The sequence below is a fragment of the Drosophila elegans genome, unplaced genomic scaffold, assembly GCF_018152505.1.
Source record: "Drosophila elegans isolate 14027-0461.03 unplaced genomic scaffold, ASM1815250v1 contig_476, whole genome shotgun sequence".
Classification (NCBI taxonomy): Eukaryota; Metazoa; Arthropoda; class Insecta; order Diptera; family Drosophilidae; genus Drosophila; species Drosophila elegans.
In genome coordinates, this window is record NW_024545863.1 from 25384637 (window position 1) to 25410234 (window position 25598).

The 25598-nt window shown below is 43.1% G+C and overlaps 4 protein-coding genes across 5 annotated transcripts; 2 read left to right on the forward strand and 2 right to left on the reverse strand.

The window, feature by feature from the left end:
• LOC108136775 (telomere-binding protein cav) lies at positions 1 to 2100 on the reverse strand. Its single transcript, XM_017258136.2, has 3 exons — positions 1964 to 2100; positions 801 to 1079; positions 1 to 741 (listed from the first exon to the last, which is right to left on the reverse strand). The coding sequence occupies exons 2-3, from the start codon at positions 921 to 923 to the stop codon at positions 1 to 3; spliced, it is 864 nt and encodes a 287-aa protein (XP_017113625.1). The 5' UTR covers positions 924 to 1079; positions 1964 to 2100.
• On the forward strand, positions 1273 to 22224 carry LOC108136773 (CCR4-NOT transcription complex subunit 6). 2 transcript variants are annotated; one of them, XM_017258134.2, is made up of 8 exons: positions 1273 to 1458; positions 2792 to 2823; positions 3014 to 3142; positions 3204 to 3390; positions 3720 to 3895; positions 19011 to 19079; positions 19451 to 19763; positions 19830 to 22224. In XM_017258134.2, exons 2-8 carry the CDS (start codon positions 2817 to 2819, stop codon positions 20605 to 20607), a joined length of 1659 nt encoding a protein of 552 aa, XP_017113623.1. In that variant the 5' UTR covers positions 1273 to 1458; positions 2792 to 2816; the 3' UTR covers positions 20608 to 22224. The 2 variants fall into 2 exon arrangements, with proteins under 2 accessions (XP_017113623.1, XP_017113624.1); XM_017258135.2 differs by lacking the exons at positions 1273 to 1458; positions 2792 to 2823; positions 3014 to 3142; positions 3204 to 3390; positions 3720 to 3895 and adding an exon at positions 17469 to 18301.
• On the forward strand, positions 4860 to 9110 carry LOC108136772. Its single transcript, XM_017258133.2, has one exon. The coding sequence runs from the start codon at positions 5192 to 5194 to the stop codon at positions 6947 to 6949; it is 1758 nt and encodes a 585-aa protein (XP_017113622.1). The 5' UTR covers positions 4860 to 5191; the 3' UTR covers positions 6950 to 9110.
• LOC108136771 (NFX1-type zinc finger-containing protein 1) lies at positions 22216 to 25305 on the reverse strand. Its single transcript, XM_017258132.2, has 5 exons — positions 25093 to 25305; positions 24060 to 25036; positions 23828 to 23995; positions 22606 to 23769; positions 22216 to 22546 (listed from the first exon to the last, which is right to left on the reverse strand). The coding sequence occupies exons 1-5, from the start codon at positions 25217 to 25219 to the stop codon at positions 22247 to 22249; spliced, it is 2736 nt and encodes a 911-aa protein (XP_017113621.1). The 5' UTR covers positions 25220 to 25305; the 3' UTR covers positions 22216 to 22246.
• Between the last annotated feature and the right edge of the window lie 293 nt (positions 25306 to 25598).

Sequence of the window (25598 nt, forward strand, 5' to 3'; positions counted from 1 at the left end):
CTAGCACTCGTCCTCCTGTGTGGAAGCGGCTTTCACTTGGGTCCCAAAAACTTCGTAGTCCGGTTCTGTGTTTTGAGTACATGGCTGGTTCTCCGAATCTAATTCTGGTCCTATTGACATGCTTTCAGAATTGACATCGTATACAATTCCCATCCAGCTTTCTGGCATCTGGGTATCTGGACATGGGTCGATTTGTTGGACTTGCTCCTTTTCTGTATCACTGACAGATTGCTGATGGTGAAGTTGTAGTAGTTGTTGGTGCTGCTCCTCCTCCTCGTCCGGGTCCCCAATGCCATAAAGTCCATCCCCAGCCTCAACTTGCATTATAGTGTCTAGATTTGTATGTTGTAAAGGAGTGTGCATTTCTGATCCAACAGATGACCCATTCAGGCCAGCTGAAAGGGATTCTTCTGAAGATGATTCAATTAAGTAAACGGGACGTTGCCATCGGTCCAGCCTTCGGTTGTTATCCTGCTTGGTCAAAGCTCTGTCCACGTCTCTTTGGTTAGCCACTTCCTCATCCGAATACGGTTTTACCATCCCACGGCGCACAGCCTTCATTAGCATGGAGTCAACGTAACGTTGGGAGCGATTCTCCAGTCGTTTCTTTTTATCGAACCGCTTTTTGGCGTCGTACAAACAGTTCATGGAGTTCATTCTCACCCGGACCTTGGTCCTCAGGCACAGCTGCCTCACTTCGTCCTCACTATACGTCCGTGCCAGATCCTCATCGGTTATTTTCTAGAAATACAGTATTCTATAACTAAAAATCAGACTCAACAATAAATTCCAGTTCTTACCGTTTTATTGTGCATCCATAGGCATAACTCCTTATCATCGCTTTTCTCACACATGCTCAGCACTAATTTCTCCTCATTGGCCAGGTATTCCCTGAGGTACTCTGATATCACCATCCCAGGCATTTTACGACACGATTCCTTGTACAATTTGAAAATAACTATATAATTATTATTTAGTTTCCTTTCGCGGTCAAGCCGAGACAAAGCCGATAACTGTCAATCGCAACGCTGTGGCTATCGCACGAGTCTAGCTATAGGCTGACAGATTTTTTTGGAAACCTAAAAATGTGAAAAGAAAATCAAATAAATGTTGGAAACAAATAACATAAATATATAACAAAATTGTAATAACAAAACAATCGTTTGTTTAACTGTATTTTTTTGTTTTTTTTTTGGTAGTTGGCAGTCCCGATTGCGATATTCGCGATTGGCCGATAGACAGCGAGTGGACAATTCTGCATACGCCGAACAAGCGTACAAAAGAGAAATGGAAAACGAAGGAAAGCGAAGAACGAGAGTTTACACTTAGCAGCAGCAGGCCAAAAACACAACTAAATCGCCAAACCAGAGTCGGAAAATATAATAAATACATTGTGATCAAAGTCGAGATAACACCAAACAGAGCGTTGAACCAAAAAAGTGGCTAGCAAAGCAAACAGTACGAAATCTCTACGTGTTTTTATTTCAACCCTGCAACTCTGTGACCGTCTGTGTGTGTATGTGGGAGTGTGTGTTCGCTTGTTTTGTTTTGACTAAAATCCCATTTATGTACATAGTTCTATTCAAAGCAGACGTTACTTAGCAGTTTATTTCGAAATTGGGCCAAACTTGAGTCAGTCAAAATAGCACGCATTTTGGCCCAAATTTGCCGTGGTATCGTCCGCTGATAAAACCGAGTGGCAACCCCAAGTGGCCACCATGTATACAAAAACAAGTAACGACGATGAAAACGAGTCGCGCGATAAATAAATGGAAAGCGGAGGCGCAAGCAGAAGGAAGAGCGACCCAAAACGAGTAGGGCAATAGGCAGAATCGTCGCTTTTCTTTCGACAAACAGGCACAGAAATATTCAAGAAAAAAGGGTAGCTTAAAACGTTAGGATTTCCAAAAAATTCACAGTGAGAAGAAATTTGAGAACTAAACTCGAGACTGCGGCGACTTACCTTTTCTTTCAAAATTATTGAGTAATTTGCGGGCGGAGATCGGAGAGAGCGCGTCAAACGAGCGGAGGCGGCAAGTAAATTTGAAGCCCGATCCGAGTAAGGTGACTTCCTGGGAAAAGTGAACTTATCCAGGTAATCCCAGGTTCCAGATTCCAGGTATCCCCGATTTCCAATATGCGACGTTCGTCATACGGCTCTTCTTGTTTTGCCCGCCCACGCCATTCGCCTTGCTAACTGTTCAGTGTGTCCGTGTGTGCCTGTGTTTTCATGTGTGCGTGTACTTGCACTTTGCGCGCGCTTGCAAGTTCTTTTTGTTTGCATTTAATTATGATTTAAAATTTATCATCCACAGCTGATAAAAAATTAATAGCAGTACGTAAAAGAAATGTTTTACATAAAAAGAAAATGTTTAGGTAAATTCTACTAAACCTTCTGTAACTTATGTTTCACGTTAAAAATGATATGTATAAACAACATGTCTTTTCCATAACTGCTTTACAATGTACATATGTATTTTCTGATTACTGTTCAGCTTACTAAAACTCTTTTTAATGCATAAAAGTTAACGCTAATTCTAAAACAAAGATGTGATAACTTTGTATACAATTTAATTATTTAAATTTACATTCAGTTATCTTGAAAAATAAATACAAATTGCCAGTTTTACAAAAGAAGATTTAAAAAAAAAATATTTGTAATTTTTGAATACTGCTGTTACTTTTTTCGAAGCTGTATCCCTTATATGTAAACCCGAACCTAAACCTCAAACACCCCCTTAGTTTACTAATACAAAATAATAATTGAAACCACTTTATTAATATTTTGCAGAGACGCTTATCATCAGGCGGTTATTATGAAAGGTTATGATTTGATTCCAATACTCCTAAATAAATTTAAGCTAAAACTACAAAAAAAAGTCATCTTTGTTGCTAAGCGAGGTTTTGTCTCCTAACATGAGCCCTAACTTCCTTAAAACAATTACAGTTCTTAACTTGCCCTATCTGTTTTTATGAGGTACTAATATTACATTTTTCGATATATCCTGAACAGGCAATCACTATAAAATGTCTCGTAACAAAGACAAATACGACAGTGCCAATCGGAGGCAGCAGATCTTTTTATCGCAGGAGGATATTGCCGCCGGCAAGAAGACGAATTGGAGTGGTCTAGAGATTACGGGTAAGTGGTGCTTTGTATTCCGTGAAATGCTCGATTAATTCACCCCTATCGTTCAATCCAGGTTGCGTCCGCAACATAAGTCCGTCGCTGTGGGAGTTCGAGCACCTAACCGCCCTTTACCTGAACGACAACCAATTGCTGCGATTGCCAGCAGACGTCGGCATGCTGATCAGCCTGCGGACCCTGGACTTGTCTAGCAATAAGCTAAGGAGTCTTCCTGCTGAGCTTGGCGAGCTCATCCAGCTGCGGTGAGTGCCGGTTGTGGGGCAGCGTATAGTAAGAGTTCCCCAAGTAGCTTAAAACATGCCACCAAATGTGTCTAAATATCCTATAGTTATGGAGTTAAACCTTGTCTGGAATACAATACATCCGTAAGAGTTCTTGACATATACAGCTTGAAAAAATGGTCAATTTAAATTAAAATTTAGTGCAAGCTAGAGCCTCTTGAAATTAAATTAAAGTCCAAATATGAACACCTAACGTAATTAGTTTAATAAACTGCTGCCTAAACTTAAGCCCTATTCATCACTGGTCCGAGCATTTCACTCACCCACTCCACTGTCTCTCCTCCTTTTAGGGAACTGCTGCTGAACAACAACTTTCTGCGCGTGCTGCCTTACGAGATCGGCAAGCTGTTCCACCTCGTCATACTCGGCCTCATGGGCAATCCGCTGCAAAAGGAGTTCATGAACATCTACAACGAGCCGAACGGCACGCAGAAACTGCTCACCTACATGCTGGACAACTTGTCATGTGAGTCCCCCCGTATATACCTTATATCTCTCTGTGTGTGTGTGTGTGTGTGTGTATGTTTGCCAGGTGCGTGTGCAGCTCCTGTCCAGGTGTGCGTCCGTTTGCGATTGTGTGGGGTGAAAAAGGAAAGCACGCGAAAAAGGCTTCCGAAAAGAGAAAGTTTTTGGTCGAGCTGTGGTGCCAAGGGTATTTTAACTATGGGATGGGACTAGAATTTCCCTTAAAATGTAATCTAATAATTTGTAAAATTACAATACATACCTATTGTATATATAAATTCTTTTAAAACATTCCTGACTTAAAAGCTGGGTTTACAAACATGCTTTTAAATTCGATTTATTTCTTAGTGCAGACAGTATAAACAAAATTATATTCCGGGTGTCATCCTTTATCTGTGTCCCCCAATAATATTTGCTAATTTAGTTTTGGAGAACTTTTTTTTAACGTTTTGTTTGCATAATGCATGTTTTTTTTATATTTTTAGAAATAATACATATAAGTGATTTTTGTATTTAGATTACGTTTTTCGAAATTCCAAATTAAATATGTAAAAAACTTAATAGTCCTTAATAGTGTTGAGTACCATAGTCTGAGGTGTTACACATAGTTAACCAGCATTTCCTCAGCCCAGCATAGGCCATAAAACCTGTTGTGGCAGCCATAATTAAAGTTCAAACTCACGGCTGCACATTAATACCAAAAACATAATGCCCGAGCATCAATTAAAAATGTATAATTGAATGCAACAATTACAACAATTGGCGGAGTCGGCCAAAAGAACTGCCCGACCTCGACATGCAAAAGCCGAAAGCCAGCGACTCTTTGTTTTTTGATTTTTGGATGTATGATGCTGGCTCGAAAGAGAGCCGGCTGTATGTATAGCGTTTGTGTACGCCGTGTGGAACGTAAGAGAGACTGGTCTTAGCGGCTTTTACTGTTAGCCGGCCCTCGGCAGCGATCGCGCCAGCAGCTGACTTCAGTCTGCCGCTCGCTTGGCTACGAGGCGGACGCACTTGCTCCACTCTGCTCTCCAGTCTCCCTTAGCTGGAAACCCGTTCGCGACCGTCGCGCATGCGCCGTGTGTTTCGTAATTGCGATCGCGCCGTGTCCCAGTTTCTTGGCGTTCGCTTTTAATTTCGTTGCGGCGGCATCCATCGACTGCTCGACTGTTGTTGGCCAACCGAAATGCCTCATTGAGTTGTGGCCCAAGTCGACAAACCAAAGCAAGCGGCCAAGTGATGTGCAATCGACTCGACCCACCGCCAGGATTTAGTTTGGGATTAAGACAACAACAGCATGAGATCGCATGTAGCAGTTTACAGGGCGCCAGAAATAGCACCACCGCCACCCAACTACGCTCCCCTGCGATACCATCAGCATTCGTTGAACCATTGGCCAGGAAGCCAACAGCAGCAGCAGCATCCTGCTCCAGCTCCAGCTCCTGCCTACCGACTGCATCATGGTCCGCCGGCTGCACAACCGCCCTCTTGGGTAGGGCAATCGTCTGGTCCAACATCCCAACCGGTTGGCTACGGGGTGGTCAACCAGCAGCGGATTAATGAGTGCGCCGGCATACCACTCATCTCGAATGCCTCCAGTCACCTGTCGCCCGGCCAGCGCCAGAGATTGCTGAGGAAATCCACCACGAAAACATGTCCATCATGGCCACCGGGTGGTGCCACCATGTCGCAGCTGGCTGTCCATGCCCAGGGCATGCCGTTGCTCCAGCAGAACGGCAAGCATCTTCAACAGCAGCAGCAGCAGCACCACCACCAGCCACATCACCACCTCCAACATCCTGTGCCCAACAACTGGAGTGCCTATCAACCGATGAGCAGTCAGGCTGGATTTAAGTTGGCGGACAAATCGCGTGCCCTTCGCTACCAGAATTCTGCACCGCCCATGCTCAGTAGCCAGGAGAAACCGGCAAACAATGCTTCCAGCCACGAACAGGCCCCTTCTCCGGCGGAGACCTGTCTGCCCAGGATTATCAAGCCGCGAAAGCGGCGCAAAAAGGATCGCAAGCTGGGGAATGGCGTGCTGCTCAAAATGGAATCCGAAATGCAGCCCAAAATTAGCAACCCACGCGAGGCGTATTCCTCGGGCGGAGGGGCATCTTACCAGCTGCCACCCGGAATACTGCAGCATGATCATACGCACGGAGTGTGCTTCTGCCGGGAGTGTGACCCACTGCGTTCTCTTTGGGATTACCCGCTCCGGCGATCGCTCTCCGATGCCTCCTCCAGCGAACAAGGAGGCGGAAGCAGGGAGTCCTCCTCCTCCACCTCATCCACGCACTCGGACAGCTCCTGCGATAGCTCCATTTGCAGCCAGAGCCTGGCGATCGGCTCGTCGGCTTTGCGGGAGGAGACCAGCGAGGAGTTTGCTCCCATCACCGGCGACAGCAGCCGGGCGGAAATTGTGGGTGTAATCGGATCCCAGCGGAGTCATCCGTGTGCTGTGACCACGCCCTCTCAGTGCATGAGCGATGATTCCGGCTACGGCGACATCCTGAGTGGCATCAACATAGCCAACGATCTGTTTGCCAATTGCTTCAGAGGCGGCAAACTGGGCCACGCCTCCTCCACCTCGATTTCCGCCCAGGCGGAGACGCTGCTGGATGAGAGCCTCAATGAGATATCGCGCAAGCTGATCGAGACATGCAATGCGGCCGATCAGGCCGGATTGGGATCGGGTTCGGGATCGGGAGCAGCCAGCGACAGTGGATTGGATAGCGCTGGCAGCCACAGCTGCGATTCGGGCCTCGTCTTTAACTTTGAGCATTTGAATCTGACGGATGCGACGCCCACAGCCTTGGATTTTCTCGTGGATTGCAACAACAATAGCAGCAATGGCAACGGCAACGGCAACAGTTTGGGCCTAATGTGGCGCGGAGGAAGGCAGCCAAGCGGAGGCGGAGGTGGTGGCGGTGGCGGCCACGATGACAGCCAAGTGGCAGCTGCCAAACTGGGCCCAGACAGCCGGGCCACACCCACCAGGCTGATACTGGGCACGGTGGGCAAGCTGAAGCCAGCGTTTTCCACCATCTCATGACGACGAAGCCAGCGGAAAACTAATAAAAAAAAAAAAAATCACTGGCAACAAAAATGAGAAAACCGAAACAAGATATCGCATCGCAACCCAGAAGAAAAGTGGCTCATTTTGCGACGATTTGGAGAAACGTGAGACGAGATAACGATGCGTGGGCGCCTTTGGATGGGGAAATGTAAATCTCCTGAAAGCATTTTTGAATTTCTACCCAACCCGAGTTGCGCAACTCCGGCGAAGACAGCAAAGAAAGAAGAAAACCCATTAAATGGATACAACGCACATGTGAGACGATCATCACATCGTCATCGCGATCGGAGCGAAAAACAAAAGGCCAACGAGTTGACCAAATGGGCGCAGGCAGGCAGTTCGGTACGATCCCCCGGCCAAATGGAAACTTGTGAACGACAGACCGGGACTGGAAACCTTGTACATACCACATACACACTCCCCAACAACGAATCCAAATCCGAATCCCAATCCGACTTCCACTTCAACTTCAACTTTCACTTTCACTGCGGCGGTAGCTTTGGCGACGGCGACGGCGTTTTGTATATCTGTATTTTTTTGTAAGACATTTTTCTTTTCTTTTTCTTTTTGCCAAGACCACAGATGACGGAGCTGCGGGTGGGGGTTACGGGAAGGGTGCGACTCTTATGCAGATTTTGTGGCGCAAAAAGAAGAAGAAACTGTAGAAATCGCATAGAGATGAGATGTGAACCCTAAAGATACTATAATCATAATCATACCCATATCTATATATTTACTTTTTATATACATTTAATTGTTGTTGTTATTTGTGCATTAACGTAACCCCATAGGGCCAAAAACCTGTTCAATCTGGGATTTTTAAAGCGAGGGCCGTGCGTTAATTTTTATCTTTGAGCTAAGCAACGTTCCTACATTTTAGTTGTGTATCTTTATCGTTTTTTGGGTTCCATTTAATGTTATCTGTTTAGTTGGTTTGGTTTTTACTTAGTCCGTAATCGATGCGCTACAACGTGAACTTTTATAGTTGATAAGTTTGTTTAAGACCTAAGCAGTTGTCCTTAGATGGGAAAAACAGAAAGGATCTCTAAAGGTTTAATTAAAGTCTTAAAGGATTTTGCAATCCTATTTTTCATTCTTTTACACAATGCGTTTTAAATAGTTAAGGTATTTGTTTATAATTATTAAATATGCTTCCAGTTTTATAGAGAAACCTTATATATTTTAAATTTTATGTAAATCATTGGCAATTTTCCTCTATACAAACATAATGAACAATTGCCTTACAGTTTTAAAACGCATTGTGTAGCACTGAACTGAGAGCTCATTTCTTCCGATTGAATTCGTATTCGTAAATTTAATGCGTGAGTTTAATTCTCGGAAGCATTTATTAATAGGCGATCGGTATCATGTCATGCTATATTTTCTAATTAAGACTCTTATTTCCGACTTGTCTGCAATTTGAGCCGCATAAAACAGCCGAAAGAAGATCTGGTGCACAATTAATTCCAACTGAGATCACCAAGCATAAAATCTAAATCTGAAAATCGAGAGCAGCCCTAGTTACCTGCTTAGCTGTTGTAGTTGGCGAGTAAAAGTTTTCGCCTTTTTTTAATTAAAAGAAACTCACGAACGCGCAGCGCGCGCAGAAATTGCTTGAAGTTTTCCGCTCTGCTCGACTCCGGCTCGACTTGGCTTGAATTTTCTTAGCTTGGCTTGGCTTGGCTCGAATCGTGTTGGCTGGGAGTAGTCGTAGTCGACGGTCTCAGCATCGCGCCAACGGTTGGAAAATGTCACAGATTTTCCATTGGCAGGTTCCGGCAGACAGTTTGTGTTACCATTCCCCAGATAGAAATTACCACTTGAAGCTAATTTATTTAATTAATATTTTCACTAGTTTGTATTGTGCTCCCTCGTATTATTGTACTATTTGTTTGTTCGTAAGCATCGTTTTTGCACAAATAACAATCCTATAGTTAACCCATCAATACCACACCATACCACATTTGTAACCCACACACAATATGGCCAACTTATTTATTTTGATTAAGCCCGAACGAGAACTCAATAAAAAGTGTAAACAAAAATGTCAAACAAAAAGAACTTGATTGCTGTTTTGATAGCCCCAAAACTAGGTGTTGAAATAACGAAATATCGAAATAAAGAAAAAAAAAACAAAGGTAAACTCCATCATCTATTGAGGCACGTTTGAGACGACTTTGGAGCCGGAAAAACAAACAGAAGTCTGCTTTTTCTAGGCTTACACACTTTGAAATCCCTGATGCACCGCTCGAAAATAAGCTTTCCAAACAATAGCTGAAGCTCTTAGAGCCGCTGCACAGATTTCAATTACCGCAGCCCCGAGTGGGAACCTTTCACCTGGATGAATCTGCTTGTGCTTGGTTGCCGGCTTTCGCAAAAAGATTAACCGCTGTCATAACCGTAACCGGCAAATTAATTTCTTGTCATTTTGTGCCCGTCATTAGGCTAATTAATGTCTCCATTTTAGGGCCTCATTTGGGGTTCTGGCTTGTTAAGTCAGCTTCTAAAGCCGCCCGACTACCTGGCGACCGGCCATTAGGGCTCCTATTTCTAATTCTAATTCTATTTCTGGTCGCTCTTCTTTCGCAATAGCCGGCAAACCTCTGGAGGTCCGTGCTCCATGCTCCAAGCTCCGCACTCCGGACCCGGACAACGGTCGAGCGTTGAGTGGGTCAGTGGATAATTGGGTCATTTGCAACACTGTTTGCGCCATCAGCCACCATCTAGCACCGGCGAACCACCGCACCACCGGCCAGCAGCGGTGGCTAATGTGTTTTGGCTACGTCAATAAATGCGTCGCGTCGCTGTTGTTGTTGTGTTGTTGTTGTTGTTTTTGTTTCAGTTGTTGTTGTACTTGGCCATAAATGATATTGCCGCTGGCCAACGAAGCGGGCCATCTTTCTTAGCGTCTTCCACCATGCTAGTTTTTCTCTTTTCCTTCTAGACTCTGAAGTTTAATTGTTTTTCCTCACCTTCTCTAGCTGCGGGTACTTCAAATTTGTCGTTCTATTTGCAGAGTTTTTGAGATGTTAACCCTTTTGATCGCACTTCGGTTAATGTCAGAAGAATCAGTAAAAGTTTGGTTTAGGTAAAGTCTTCTGGGAAAGTTGTTTATTTGATAAAGAAAATATTTAAAAATAAATATATAAATTAAATGTATATTAATAAAAACTTTACTCTTGTAATATATGTGTAAAATTGATAAACAAACGTTTTTACTTCAGTTTAAGTAAAGGGTATTACTTGGTTACTAACGATTTTTCTTCTTTTCCTTTTCCTGTGATTTTTCAGTTAGTTTCGTTGTGTTTCCTCTTCCATCGCCTCCACGTTTCCTCTGCCAATTGGTCTTGCCGCTTTTCCAGTTGTCTTTTCTTTAGCTAGAAATTAGCATTTCGCCATGAAATTGAAAGTTGTATTTTCCAATTAACTTGGCCAGTTCAGTGGGCCACACACCGGTAATTCATCATCATTGTCTGCAGTTGCCCAAGTTCCTATCTCAACTTCCTCTGCAAAGAGCCACAACAAAAAAAGCGGGTAATCCGAATAAAGGCCAAATGTCTTCGAAAAAGGTTACGCAAAATGTCAAACAGTTAAGAATCCAAATCCTAACGGCCACAAAATGTCATTATTACATTTATTCTCCACTTTTAGTGCCGTCTGCTCGTTCGCTGGGTCGTCTTGAAGTGGTTGTCTTGCTTTTTGTTGCCACTCTTGTTGATTTTCTTTTCAGCAATTCTCGTGTTGACTTCGCTTTGGATTTTCACAGACAACTGCTGGTTGCTACTTGTCTGGCACATTAGCCAAACTATACCGCACCATTCATGAGCCACTCCACTCGAAGAAAGATGAAGGGCTCCACTTTTGGAATAATTTGGTGGTGTAAAATTTGTATTCATGTTGAGCAATGTGTAAATTAGATTGTCTGTGAAGATACCAGGTACAGAAGAGCTCATTAAAAGTCATGTTCCCCTTTCCGTTTTCGGTCGAACTGTGGGGACCCTTAATTAATACATATATTATTAGGTGTGTTAGCATGGGAATATCTACTAAAATACCAATTGACATGCACAATTAATGTCAAAAACTTGACAATTTAATTACAAACTTTGGTAAGGTTATCCACTATTAGAAATGGATCTAAGACAATGAATCGGTCCATAGCGATTGTTCTAACATCACAATTGTCTTACCAATAGCAATACAATAACTTACTTATTTAACGTTTTAGGTACAGAAAAACTTGCTAAGCTCAATAAAGAGCGTAAGAAAGTTGCAGAGTTGCAGAACTGAAAGTGTGTCAATATTACCTAACACAAGTTATTTGGGTTGCTTTTTTCAGATTTCTATAGAAGATTATCATGCTTGATTAGGTCACAACCAAAGATTGTAAGCCCAGAAGCAAAAGATGGTCATTAGAACAAAGAGTAAGCGGTTGGCATCTGACCACTCATCCATCTCATTGTCATTATGCCAGGCATTTAAACTTCCTACTATGTTATATACACATATACCCAAGATCTCACAATTCGTAGCTGCAGCTTCAAATGACGAAATCATTTCCCGGGGGATGGGCTCTAATGTCGCCTGTGACGCAAACTTCAGCGGAAAGAAAGAAGATGCACTGCACCACCGAGGCTCAAAGCCCATAAATCAAGTGGACGGAGGGCAGCCAAAGGGCCAGTGTTAACTTTTAACTCTTTCTGCCATTTGTGAGCGGCTTGTGCTTCATTTACTGCTGCCGCATTTGAAACCTTGTATACCCTATAAAAGTATATATATATTGTTTGTAATGGCTTAGAGTATTCGGAACCATAACAATTATTGCCTTTGCTATTTTTACCGAGATTGTTATTAGTTGTTTATCGGTTTAGTCCATAAGGTTTCCATTTTGGTGGCAAGTTCCACTTTTGTTCTACTTATTTTATTACATTTTATCTGGTAAATACCTTTGTTGCTATCAATATAAAACACTTTGTAGAGGTCAGTCAAATTCTGATAACAGATAGGGTTTCTTAAGGGAATTACGATCTTCGGTCTTTAAAGCCGTATTTTAACTTAACTTCTTGTTGTAACTTATTCTTCATCTTTTTTGTGCCCGCTCACGAAATGGGCACAACATGAATTAATTTTTTCTGTTTCTGGCTTTTTTCCGTTTGCCACTCGCAGTGGCCCACCGTTGGTCGTACAAATTTTTGCCGCTCTATGTAGGTTTATAACTCGACTCGTCTGAGCTTTATTGTTACTGCTGCTTTTCTGCCCGATGACGACGTTTTTGTGTGTGCTGCATACGATGCTGCTGCTGTGTCTGCCATTATTGTTGTAACTGTTACCTAATCGTTTAATTGGCTTAAGTCAGTTGATCTTTTCTCCTCTCGTCGCTTTATTACACGTTTTCTTGTTTTCGGCTTTTATTTAATTTAATTTTTATGACAACTTTGTGCTTTGTAATGCATTTTAAACGCATCGCAGAGTCATCGATTCCCACAACGCGTTTGCCGATTTAGTGGAGCATGCCGAATTGTTATGTGGGAAGAGGAAGTGGAGCGAAAATATAAGAAAGGTCCTCGACTTATTGGCTACCCTTTAAACGTTTTGGAAACAGAAACCAATGTTAATATTAATTTTATTTATTATTAAATAAAATTAATATTAGTAAACCATTGAGAAATTGTTTTATAAAAATGTGCAAAATCAAAAATTTAATTTTTTTTTGGTTGTTTAGAAATACACCTAACACTTTTTAATAATCTAACTCCTTACAATGATAGTATTCCAAATATTATTTCTATTTTTACCATTTCCTGGTGATCTAAATATTGTTAACCTTTTTGGCCAATATACCCCGACTTTCGCTCCATTTAAGTATCGTTAAGTATGACAAAACCGCCCCACACAACTGAAATGGTTTATTTATATAGCGAAACCGGTATTTATAACTGCAATTGGGAGTGAAGAAGCAGCCGCTTGGCGATGATGATATTAGTGCCAAAAATTATAATAGTGTGGCGAGGGCAATAACAAAGCAGCTGATGATTTGGGCCGGTGCCAAACCCCGTCCCTCCGCCTCTTTGTCCGCCTTTGTGAATGTTAACTGTTATTTCGGTTACGAAATGTTAATTTTTTTCGGTTGTTTTTTATATTATTTTGTGCTTTGTCATGGCAAAGCCTTTCTGGTTTTTATTTTCATTGCTTGTTGTTGGGCTGATTCGTTGTTTTTTAAATCGGTTTTTTTTTTTTTTTTTGTTTTTGTGGAGTAATTCGCATAATTGGCCCATATTTCTTATAAATATGCAACAGAAATCGGAAATGTTTTCGTCTGGTCGTCTCGCCTTTATTATATTGTTTTAAATGCGGAAGTGAGCTTACAGCCTGTTTTCGTTTCGTTTTCGTTTCATTTTCTTGCCGGTTGTTTCATTTCTCGGTCTGAGTTTTTGGGCTTATCAAGGTTGTTGTTGCGTAAAAGGAAGTGCAAATGGTTAGAAAGTTTTATGGCCAGGGAATGGGCTCGAACTGCACTGGGGAAAAAAATCAAGTATTTCCTGCTTAAGACCTGTCAATGCGGGCCAGCAAAAACCATGCTTTGTTTACTGCGATTTCTCTATAGTCATTTACCGTATTTAAGAAGTCATTCTTAATGAAACCCCTCACGAATTTTAGCACTTCATGTCACTTAAAGAAACTTACTTTTCCAATTTATTAGTTTAACTAGACTGGTCTGACCTAGTATACATTTGTCTTTAAGGAAAACGTTTGAAAGGGGTAAATTTATTAGTTCTTTGAATGGTGAAATTTTATCATAGTGATTTTGCCTTTTAAAAAAAAATATGGCAGCTGTTACCAAAAATGGTCGATTTGATAAAAGCGAAATTTACGAGAAAATGTTTTGGGCTTGTACAGCTATTCAAAGCAGCTTTGCAGGCACAGCTCGGTATTTATTACTTTGCCCATTTGCGTAAAAATAAATTTTATTTCACCAAGTGATTGTAGTGTAGATTTATATTATATCTAATAAAAAAAGGAACTTATATATTGTATATCATTTGTAATGAGTATATGGATACACGATGAGTGGACAATGAGTAGTTTTAATTTATTTTTAGGGTTTTTCAACATAAAATCATATTGGAGCTATAAATTTAATTCTATAAATTAGATTTTACAGCTAGCAACACACAATTTATTTTTAGTTTTTTTTGAGCTTTGAGCAGGGCTTTTGTATATTTGTATGGCTAAGGCTGGTTGGCTGGATTGGATGGCCCATTACAGGCTGTGTCAATGTCAGCAGACTACAGGCAGAAGGCAGTAGGCAGTAGGCAGTTGTCTCGTCGCCGCTTTCCAACTGCGGGAGAGAGAAAGTACCCGACTGCGACTGCGAGTGCGCGCAAAGATTTAAAAGTGGATCAGCGAAAGAAAAATAAACGTAACCAAGCAGCGTGCGGCATTGTTGGCCGATCGCGTGAGCCAGCCCCTGCCTCCTACGAAGATGCTGCCACTGCCTGCCTGCACTTGGAAAAATTGATATTTTATCACAGCGAAAGTGAAGTTTTTCTTTATCCTGACTTCCAAATTGTAACTACTTTCTGGGGATTTCCCCTACTGCCTAACCATTTAACAGAGATTTAATGTATAAAAATTTTTTTTTTTTATTAAATCATTCCTTATACAAATTCAAAGTATGAAAATGCGCTCCAAATAACTTCATACAATTATTTAAGTAAGTAGAAACTCCAAATAATTACGATTTATGATTAGTCTGGTTTGTCAATACAAAGAAGGGCGTTCGTTTCAGGACTATCCCTAATATTGTTATGTAAGTAAAGAAACACAAATGAGGTTCAATTAATAATTGTAACCTTAAAGCTGAGATCGAAAGTAAAATGAGTCTTGCCAAAAAAATTAAAAAAATCAAAAAAATCATGCAAATTAAAAGCAAAGTAAATACAAATTTCAATAGTCCTTTGAATAAAAAACTCAACTAACAATTTGGTTTGTTTTAAGAATTGAAATAGAAAATTTGATAACTGTTAAAGTTTTTTCATTGTGTGCCTTGTTGCTCGATGGAAAGAAAGCCCACGCCAGTCTGTGACTCCAACTGCTGATGGAGTTGCCGATGGTGCTGCTGCTGGTGGGAATGGTGATGAGGTGCTCCGCCGATGGAGCAGAGCTACCTCTGCATCGGCTGTTGCCACTCGCCATCCGCTCGCCTGTGCATAATCACTGTGCGCGCACATTTTCAATTGATTTTCCATGTGACGCAGCACAATTGGAGTCTTTTGAATATGGCGCTCACGATCAGTCGCAATCTGTGAAACCCGGCAAGAAATGCAGCGGCAAATGCTGTCCAACTGGTTTCCCACACGCACATTAGCAAGGAGACGCACAGTTGTGGCCAAAAGAATAGCGATTCAAAGGGATTTTCCCTCACAAATGCCACAATCAGCCAAAGTCGCCGATAACTCATTGCATTTGACTTACTGCCATTTTCGTCAGATTACACTTTTCGGCGCTATTATTTTGGCCGCATCTGTGTTTTCGAATGCACTCTGTGTATGGAGCGCCTGAAGTGCACCTTAAATTGTGTTTCATTATTATGATTTTAATGCCAGATTGTCTTAAGTGGAAGCATCGCATCGACGGCAACTGAAGTGGACTGACAACCAGTACCAGTCAGAAACTGGCAACTAGCAACTGGCAACTAGCAACTGGCAACCTGCAACCTGCAACTTGCGATTGCTGAACGCCATTGAACATTGGCAGTCAATTGCTGCTGCGATCGCATCGAGCGAGGAAAAACTGGTGCAAATGAAACAAGTTATCTAATTGCAGTGCTCGGAGAAGTGTGGCAAGTGGCGAGTTGACTTTTGTTTTCTATTCGAAGCAGGCCTCTACTCCGCTTTACCCTCGAAAACCACCTCCATCTAGCAACGTGTTGTGCATACGAAATTGTTGGCCAACACACACTCACACCAAACAGGCTCTGCATTGGCCTCTTGGCGTTTTTAATCGCACCAAATTTCAATTTGAATTTCACTTTCTTTTTCGATACGCTCACTTGGGTTTTTGCCTTTCGAACTTTTGTTTGTTGTCTTTGCCTCTGAGAGTTGCTTTTTTTTGGTGTTCGCTATTGTATTTTATTTGTTTTCTTTTTGTTTTCAAATGCAGCAAGCAGCGACCATGAAATCTTTTGGATAGAAAGGGCTTTCTAGTGGCGCCCGAGGAGGGACGCTAAAAAAACCATGGGAAAGGCAGTGGGTGGAGGTGAGAGGAGCTATGGGGAGGCTATATGTTACTATATATACATATATATAGGCCGACACGACATGGCGTGACATCAGGCTGCGAGGAGAATATTGAACCATCGAATGCCAACTTTGAGTTTACCGTGTCAAGAGAGAGTAAACATAATTGATATGCATCCATTAAGCAATAAATAATCTTGATTTTGTGACGGTGAAAATTTATGACTGATCTAGCTTAGGAAATTATAGAAAGGATTTTGATATAAGAATTATAATCGAATAACATAAGCGATTAATTCTCTTTAACTTAAATAAGTACAAATTTCAAACTCGATGGTGATGTTCTCCGTAAAAACTCCTGGAAAGAATAGTTTTTCAAGGCCTTTGTATTTATTTGTAATTTACAAAGTTAAACAACTATTGACAGCAGAAATACCACCTCAGAACATAAAAAAAGTGGGACACCAAACAAACATCTTCCAATTACCATTCAAGAATAAAAACCTGTTTCGTTTTCACTTTTATTTTGCTAATGAGAATTCTCTTACAAAGTTTTTAGCTACTAGGCAAAGATGCTCTTTAAGATAAGTGGATTGAAATTTGTATTACTTAAAAATTGTGTAACCAACGAAAGCAATATTTTCTAAAGAATATAACATCTTAATATAAATAAAAAAGGCCAATAAACGTTTTTCACTTGTTTAGTCAAATGATTAGAATAGCATAAAGCTGATGGAAATCAAATATCTGTGCCAATAGTATTTTTTATTTACATTAAATGTATTAAAATGTAGACTACATATTTCAACTTTCCACTTACACTTCTACGAGCCCCCGCAAAATGTACGAACTCCAATCCATCTTCCACCAGTGCCCCCTAAAAAAATATGGCACGCTTCGCTGACTGAACAAATTTGTTTTTAAAATTTCGTTGATCGCTTTGTTTTCCAAAGTGTTTCCGATGAATGTGTCTTTTGTTACACCTGTCCATGGGGTAATCACTCACAAATTTGGTGAAATTATTTACCATGCGTCCCACTCAGCGGATGGGAGTTTGGAGTGGGTGCGTGGGGGTATACGCGGTGGGTAAAAGTTTCGTAACTCTAGCCCCCCAACCGAACACCTTGGGCCCACTGTGAGGATGATGATGACGATGGCGATGAGGAACCCCACTTGAGGGTGTTGTTTGCTCACAACAGTTGGCATTGAGTTTGCTGTCGAAGTCTTTGGTTTGGCATTTTGTAATTCAACTATTTTAGTTAGTACTTACGCTTCAAACACAACGATCATTCACACACGTTACGTTGCTTTTTTTTATCCCTTTCTCGTTTCGGTGACTCATTTGCGTCTTCTGTAATTTTTGTGGCGCCGTTTCAATTAAATAACCATTTGCATAATTAAAGAGCAACGAGAGTGCTGGGTCCTAAAAACGAATTGTACAATTAAAATGCAATCAAAGCTGTGTTAATGTAGTCATTAAAGGCTGTCAGCAAAAATACAAAAAAAAGAAGAGAAGCACAACCGAAAACAAAACAAGGGGCAGACAGCAACAAAATTATAAAAAAAAAATCACCAAATTTATTAAAAAGTGAAAGTTTTTAGTCGACGTCGCCGTTTGCACAAAATTACCGGAGGGAAAAAGAAATGCAAAAACAATCAACAAGTCTGTGAAACAAAGCAAAACAAATCGCCAAAAGCATCGCTACCGCTTCGTTGTGAGAGCGAGAGCGAAGAGCGAACGAACCGCTAGCCAGCGGAGCGATTAGGTTCCACAATCCAATTGCCGTAGAATCGCCGCAGAGTGGTGCCAAGTTCGATTCCAGGCCGTGGCTACCATCGATGCGATACGATGTCGTAAGCAGCGGCTCAGTCACGGCTACCAATTCGAGAAACCGCGGTGCGGGTGTGGCTTGCAAGATTTTCCACCCGCACCGCCAGCACCATAACCTGCAGCCATTTCGCACGTTTTACGCCCAGCCGCATCAGATGCCACAGGTCGCCTTTGCCCCACCACCACCACCCCCCACTCCCGTTAGTTGGAGAAACCCATGTACCAGCACGCTGTCGCCCAGTTCTCCCTCATCACGCAGTAAGTGGTTCTCGCAGCATCAGTGATGGTTGGGTAAAAGAACATATTCAAAGATAATATAACAAACGATATTCAGTTATTTTAGTACTCATTTTACTTAAAACAATTCTGTAAATAATTTAGTTTTTATTTTAATAAGGGTACAAGCCTTTAAACACATAGAAACGGTAAAAGGTTTTATAGCATACCTTTATACCTAGAAAAGGTGACAAAAATGCCTTTGATATTTTTATCAAAAAATAAAATATAAACATAATAGAGTGCATTATTTTCAAAATACCTAGTATAGGTAAAGAGTGCAAAAGGCAAAGTCCTATAAATAAGTAGCTGCTTATGTACCTAATGGGTACCCATCACTGCACTGCTATTCAGTGGAGTATGCAAAAACCGAAGCACCACCTGACTTGACTGAAGCTAGTGGTGCCGCATTTGCGGTGGGGCAACCCAAAGGCGGAAGCAATTTGATTGCTTGTGCATGTCACTTTCACCGCTTGCAATCTCTGCACCCGGAGGGCAGAGGGGAGCTGGAGGAAAAGTGGTTATGGGAGAACGTGGACGGAACCGCAGCAGTGTGTCAGTGGGGTAGCGCAGATACGGAGTGCTCGTGTGCCGGGGTCTTTATGTGCGGGTGTTAATTTCATAATTTCTTGCATCTCGGCATTTTCACTCGCCCAACTAACCGAACATCCGTGTGTCTTTTTCTTTGCAGTTACCGTCAATCCACCGCCCCAGAGGCCCTGGCTGCCACTGGCCAAGCCCAACAAAACGCGACCAGCCTGTAAGTTGTAATTAAAGCTTAATAGTTGTTAGTTGGCCAACAAGAATTTTCTATTACCAAGCTATTTGCAGTTGCCCTAGATAGCAAAACAAGCCGCTTTTGTTTCAACTCCATCGACAAGTTGTTAAGCTAAATTATGTACCTAAAAGATAGTTTTCCTTTTAATTGGATCGTACTACTTTTAATAATGATCTACAGTTTACTTGGCTTACTATTTCTCGATCATATTTCGCTTAAATATCTATGTAATAAATTGAAGTTTCTTTAGATTACTGTAGATACTTTTAATAGTTACCTATATTTTTCATTAAATTTTCAAAAATGCTGGCGTTTGATAAATAATATTAAACATTCATTTTACCAATTTCCAGGCATTTTTACGGTTATGTGCTACAACGTGCTCTGCGATAAGTACGCGACAAGGCAAATGTACGGATACTGTCCGTCGTGGGCTCTCTGCTGGGAGTACCGGAAAAAGTCGATAATCGACGAGATCCGGCATTATGCAGCGGATATCATCAGTTTGCAGGAGATCGAGACGGAACAGTTCTACCACTTCTTCCTGCCAGAGCTCAAGAACGACGGCTACGAGGGCATCTTTTCGCCCAAGTCGCGAGCCAAGACCATGTCCGAGCTGGAGCGGAAGTATGTCGATGGCTGTGCGATATTCTTCAGGGCGTCCAAGTGAGTACAAATGAGTACAAAAGCAGTTTGATGAGATACCAACAGATAGCACTACGTCTGCCACAGGTTCACGCTGATCAAGGAGTCCCTGATCGAGTTCAACCAGCTGGCAATGGCCAATGCCGAGGGCTCCGACAACATGCTGAACCGCGTGATGCCCAAGGACAACATCGGCCTGGCCGCCCTGCTCAAGGTGAAGGAGAACGCCTGGGAGCCGATGTCCGAGGTGACGCAGATCTCGCAGCCGCTGCTCGTCTGCACGGCGCACATCCACTGGGACCCGGAGTTCTGCGACGTCAAGCTCATCCAGACGATGATGCTGAGCAATGAGCTGAAGACGATCATCGACGAGGCGAGCCACAGTTTCCGGCCGGGCCACAAGAACGACTCGAATGCCGTCCAGCTGCTGCTGTGCGGCGACTTCAACTCGCTGCCCGACTCGGGCGTGGTGGAGTTCCTGGGCAAGGGGCGCGTCAACATGGACCATCTGGACTTCAAGGACATGGGCTACAAGTCCTGCCTGCAGCGGCTGCTCTCGAACGACACCAACGAGTTTACGCACTCGTTCAAGCTGGCCTCCGCCTACAGTGAGGACATCATGCCGCACACCAACTACACGTTCGACTTCAAGGGCATCATCGATTACATCTTCTACACGAAGACGGGCATGGTGCCGCTGGGCCTGCTGGGACCCGTCTCCAACGACTGGCTGCGCGAGAACAAGGTGGTGGGCTGCCCCCATCCGCACATACCCTCCGATCACTTCCCGCTGCTCGTGGAGCTGGAGCTGATGCACACGGCCAGCCAACAGGCGCCCCCCAACGGGCTGATCAATCGCCGGTAGCAATAGAATCGACGCGGCAGACCCACCACCAGCAACAGCACCACCACCAACACCACCCTGATGACGACGACGACGGCGCCGGCGGCCACGCGCACGCCGGCTGCCAGCGGGGGAGGAAGCGGGAGTGGGACTGCAAGCGGGAGCGGGAACGCCGGTGCCGGTGGCGGAGTAGGTGCAAGTGGAGGCGGAGGCGGCGGCGGCGCACTCATGATTCCCGGCGGCTACAGGGGACGAAGCTGCAGCAATAGCGGATGCCATCGACTGACGGCAGCCCTTGGAGGAGCGACCAGAAAAGCAGTCAATCCCCCGCTGCCAGCGGACAAGCAGGCCTCCGCTCCACCGCATCCCGCTCCCAACTGACGTGGCGATCTACTCGCACCAAGATTCGGTTTTAGTTTTGATTTCTAGCCCCGGTCCCTCTCAGCTCTTGCACCAACTCAACCCAACCCAACCCAACCCGAAACCCAACCCCAAGAACCCTAAGTTATAAGCTGACGACGTTGTGGAGGTCTCGCCGCTTTGTGGGCTGGATCGCAAAGTGCGCTCACCGAAGCAACCCATTAAATAAGATCGTAATCGTAATAGGAAGGAATATAAATTACTTGCTGCACTCCTCTTCCGCGCTTTTCGTTTTGATTTTATCAACTTCACGATTTCTCACCATCGAATAAATCCATTATATTACAATATGCAACTGTTGAGTTCTTGAAACACCCTCACCTCACACTCGCGTAGCAGAAAGTAAATATAAGCCAATTTCGTTGAAGACAATTATTAGCAGCAGTTCGTAAAAAGTACCCGAAACCAACTATGCATTAAGTAAAAAGTTAAATAACATCCGTGTAAAAATTAAAACGAAAAAATGCAAAATTCCTCTGATGAATCCGTTTCTAAAATGTTTTTTTTTTTGCTCCTGTCAAAGGAAACTACAACATATGTGTACAGATACTCTTTGGCCACGTACATTTTGCCGGAAACTCTCCGGATGTGCAAAGTAAAATAGATCCTTAAACTAGTTGTTAATGCGGCGCGGATTCATGTAATGTATAACATTAGAAAGAATATGGATCCATTAACTCTTATTTTTGAGTGCATTGGGGTAGGTCCATTTATGAGGATGTTCAGAAATCAACTCAACACTCTTAGGGGCGGAATGTCATGCACTGAGGTTTATAAGAAAGATAACTTATTCTTGCGGAATGCAGGAGCTTCTAAGGATCCGCAAGGACTGCGAAACTCAATGCATTGCTTTCCGTCTCTCTGATTCTATAGTAAGATAAATAAATATACCCACCCTACTGTGCATATTTAGACTTAAAGAGATCTTATATAAATACAAACTATGTGTACATACTGGCGTGCAGCAAAAAATACAAAATAAATGTCGGTAAAGAAATATTTATAAGTATCGAATGGCCCAAAAACCATCCGACATGGAAACGTTTCAGCACACACAATTCCATGTCCGGCCCTCATTGTAAACTCCATTCAGTGTGGTGGTTTAAGATCATTATGTAAGCTGATGGCATAAACGAGGCGCACACACCATCGGCAGGCGATCTTTGTTCACCGAAACCCCTCATCAATACAAATAAAGTCAAGAGAGAATCAAACGTATATACACATTTTATTTATTTATTTAACAGAGATTAAATGTTGTCGGGAAAGCCTCTCCAACGGAATCATTCTCCCCCAAACGCTTGGCAATGGGGCTCCAAAGCTTTGGACAGGACTGCTGCAACATTTCCAGATTACCGATGATATAAAGTGCCCAGCGTGCCCGAGAAAGAGCAACACACACGCGGTTCGGAAGTCGCAGAAAGCCAATTTGGCCGGACGGATTGCTGCGCACCAGCGAGAGAAGCACTATGTTGGCCTCCAAGCCCTGGAAACTATCTACACTGGCCACCTGGACACTTGAACGATATTTGCGATCAAGCTGTAGGGAAAGACGATATTATGTGATACGATAATGTTTGTTAAGAAATAAACACATACCGATTTCTTAATGCACTCAATTTGCGCGTTGTAAGGCGAAAGTATCACAATATCACTATGCTGATATTTGGCCCTCTTGATAAGGAAGTCAACGAATTTTGCCAGTACGCCAGCTTCGTAGGGATTCTCGAAAGACATGTCCGAGGAGCGTTGCTCCGTTTGGTTGTGCTGCACAAAGAACAAGTTCTTTTCCATGAGCCGGATGTCTTCGTACTCTTTTACTGACTCCGAACAGAGCAGTTCGTCATAAATGCTGGGTACAAGGAGCTCCGAAATGCACGGACGCATACGGTACTGCAGATTGAGCAGAGAGAACGGCATGCCCGCCACGATGAGGCGTTCGAAGAGGGAGATTTGTGGCACCTGACTACTGCCGGTGAAGGGTTGCAGTTGCTTGTGATCGCCGACGAGGATTACGTGCTCCGTGTGCGGCGTAAGACAGGCCAGGATGTGGGCCTCCTGAATTTCGGCCGCCTCCTCAAAGACCACGCACTTGGATTGCAGCAGCCGGAAGAGGAAGTTTAAGCGAGCAGCACACGTGGTGGTCATGGCCAGCAGATCCTTGTCCCTTGCCAGAAAGAACTGGAAGACCATGCGCAGTGTGTCGATGCGCTCGGCCACCTGATGCAGCTGCTTTTGAGCCAACAAAGTCTTCTGGTAGCTATCCTCGCTGCCATCGAAGTTGGAGTACAAGCCTTGCAGGTACTGGAACTTCTCCTTGTATTCGCAGTTCACCAGCCACCAAACTCGCTTCAAGCGAGGCGGTACCAGATCCGGATTGATCATGGTGCGCGCATTAAACTTGGCTATTTGCGGATCTCGCGTCTGACTGCCAAAACGAAGTATTTCCTTGGTGTATTGCGACACCTTTACCAGGAACTTGTCCAGCGAGTCGTTGGTATAGGTCAGCACAATGATGGGTCCCGTGCCCAAAACTTTGGCGTTCTGTATCAAACTGTTCACCAACTCGACAGAGAGGTGCGTTTTGCCCGTGCCTGGAGGACCCTGGATGATGCTGAACTCCCTGCTTAGGGTTTCCTTGAAGGCTGTCCTCTGGCTCTCATTGAAAGGCAGATTTTCTGGCGGTTTGTCCAGCGTAAAGGGTTTGCCATTAAGGCTTAGCTTAACTCCTGGCTTAATGTACGCTGGCGGTCGTATATCAAACTAAGTAATCGTTGAAGTATTAAGCCTAGTTAATATTATTTTGTTGAGGTGTTCTTACCTCTCCATCTACAAGATAGCGACGCATGGGAAACTGCTCCGTGCTGCAGGTGCTCAGGTAATTGTGAACCCTTAGATAGGGTTCGAAAAACACGGGCGTCTGGAACACAAACAGTGGTCGATCGTAGATGTTGCCAATGTTAAACTGCTTGACAATCTGCACACTTAGCTTTTGATAAAGGCGATAAATTAGACAAATACCTTATTATCAGTAAATATACAATATTACTCACACATCCCTCTTTTAGTTTTTCTAGCTCTGTGTAGCCAACGGAAGCCAGAATGAGATCATCAAATACTAGGCTTGTTGTGAAACAAAGCAATGCTCCTGATTTAATGTTGTCCAGACTATTCTTATTGTCCTTCTTGGAACCTTCGTTGGATTTCACTTTGAGAAAAACCAGGCTATGACGCTGGGCCTCGGCAAACTGGGGATTTAATGTCAGATATGCACTGGACCACAGCAGGTGCTGCTGCTCCAGCTCCTGGAGGTCTTTGCCAGCACGCAGCTGCTGCACAAACTCGATTAATGGGGCAGAAAAATCCTCGCTGAGTAAATGCCGCTGACGGTTTATATATTGTACAACTTTATCGCTCAGAGGAGGTTCTTGTGCTGTTGGTTCTTGAGCCTCTTCTTTCCCCAGAAATTTGTCCAACGTCGGGTAGATTTGTCCCTTTACATTATGCGAATGTTTGCCCGTAAATGCTTCCAGACCTTCAGCCAAGTCGGATTTAATGGAATGTGCCAACTTTTTGTACAGTTCCACCAATTTGTAGCCCTGCTGCCCAAGAACTCCAAACTTATGGGCTCGTAGAAGCAGCCACTTTATGTGGCTCAATATTAAAGCCGAATCGGCATCACATTTACCGGCAGAGGCCTTGGCCATCAGAAGATTCCGGATCTTGTCCAGCAGCACAGATTCCCGGCTAAAGGCGGACAGAAACTCCTCATCGAATCCGCCCAATTCGAGTTGACACAGCGACTTCAGGACCTCCACGAACAGACTGACTCGCTTCACACTGTCATTAGCCCCCAGTTGGTTGACGAACAGATCTCGTTCCTCGGACAGGAAATAAAGGAACATGTCCACGGGCGGCATTTTCAGAGCCTTTGTTAGTTCGGTCAAGGAGAACCGCCCGGAGGATTTTCCATCCTTTCCGGCATTTGCAGAACCCGCCTCCAAGTTCAGTTGTTTCATGTAGTCCCCCACTGTAATCAGAAAACTTGATAGGACAATTGTTGTTGTAGACTGGAGGCCAACTTGCCCTCGGGTGCGCGGCATTCTATGTGTTCCTCAGCATTCTCTCGCTCCTGGGACTTCACCTTTTTCTCCAAGCTCTGCACCAGTTCCTCCTCATCCTGGTCGAACCAATCTTCATCAGAGCCTGACATGGTATTAGGTGTAATAATTTAAAAGACGCAGTTTTTTTTTTCTTTGTTGTTAACGTTGCTGCAAGCAAAGACGCAGTTAAAATCCCATAAATAAATAATAGTAGGTATCAGTTAAGCGGAACTAACACATACCAAAGAAAACGTGCTAAAAACAATTTGTAAAAAGTCGCATTATATGTATGTATGTATGTATGTTATTTTATAAATAATTAAGCTTATTAAAACATTATATTTTAAATTATGGTTTTTAAAACCAATTTGGTTTTGTTTTAAGGTGCAGGCAAAAAAATGTACACAATTAAAGTCAAATTATTGTTTAACATATTTCAACAAAATATCCACAAAGGTTATTATTTTACTAATAGCTGCAAACGAATAT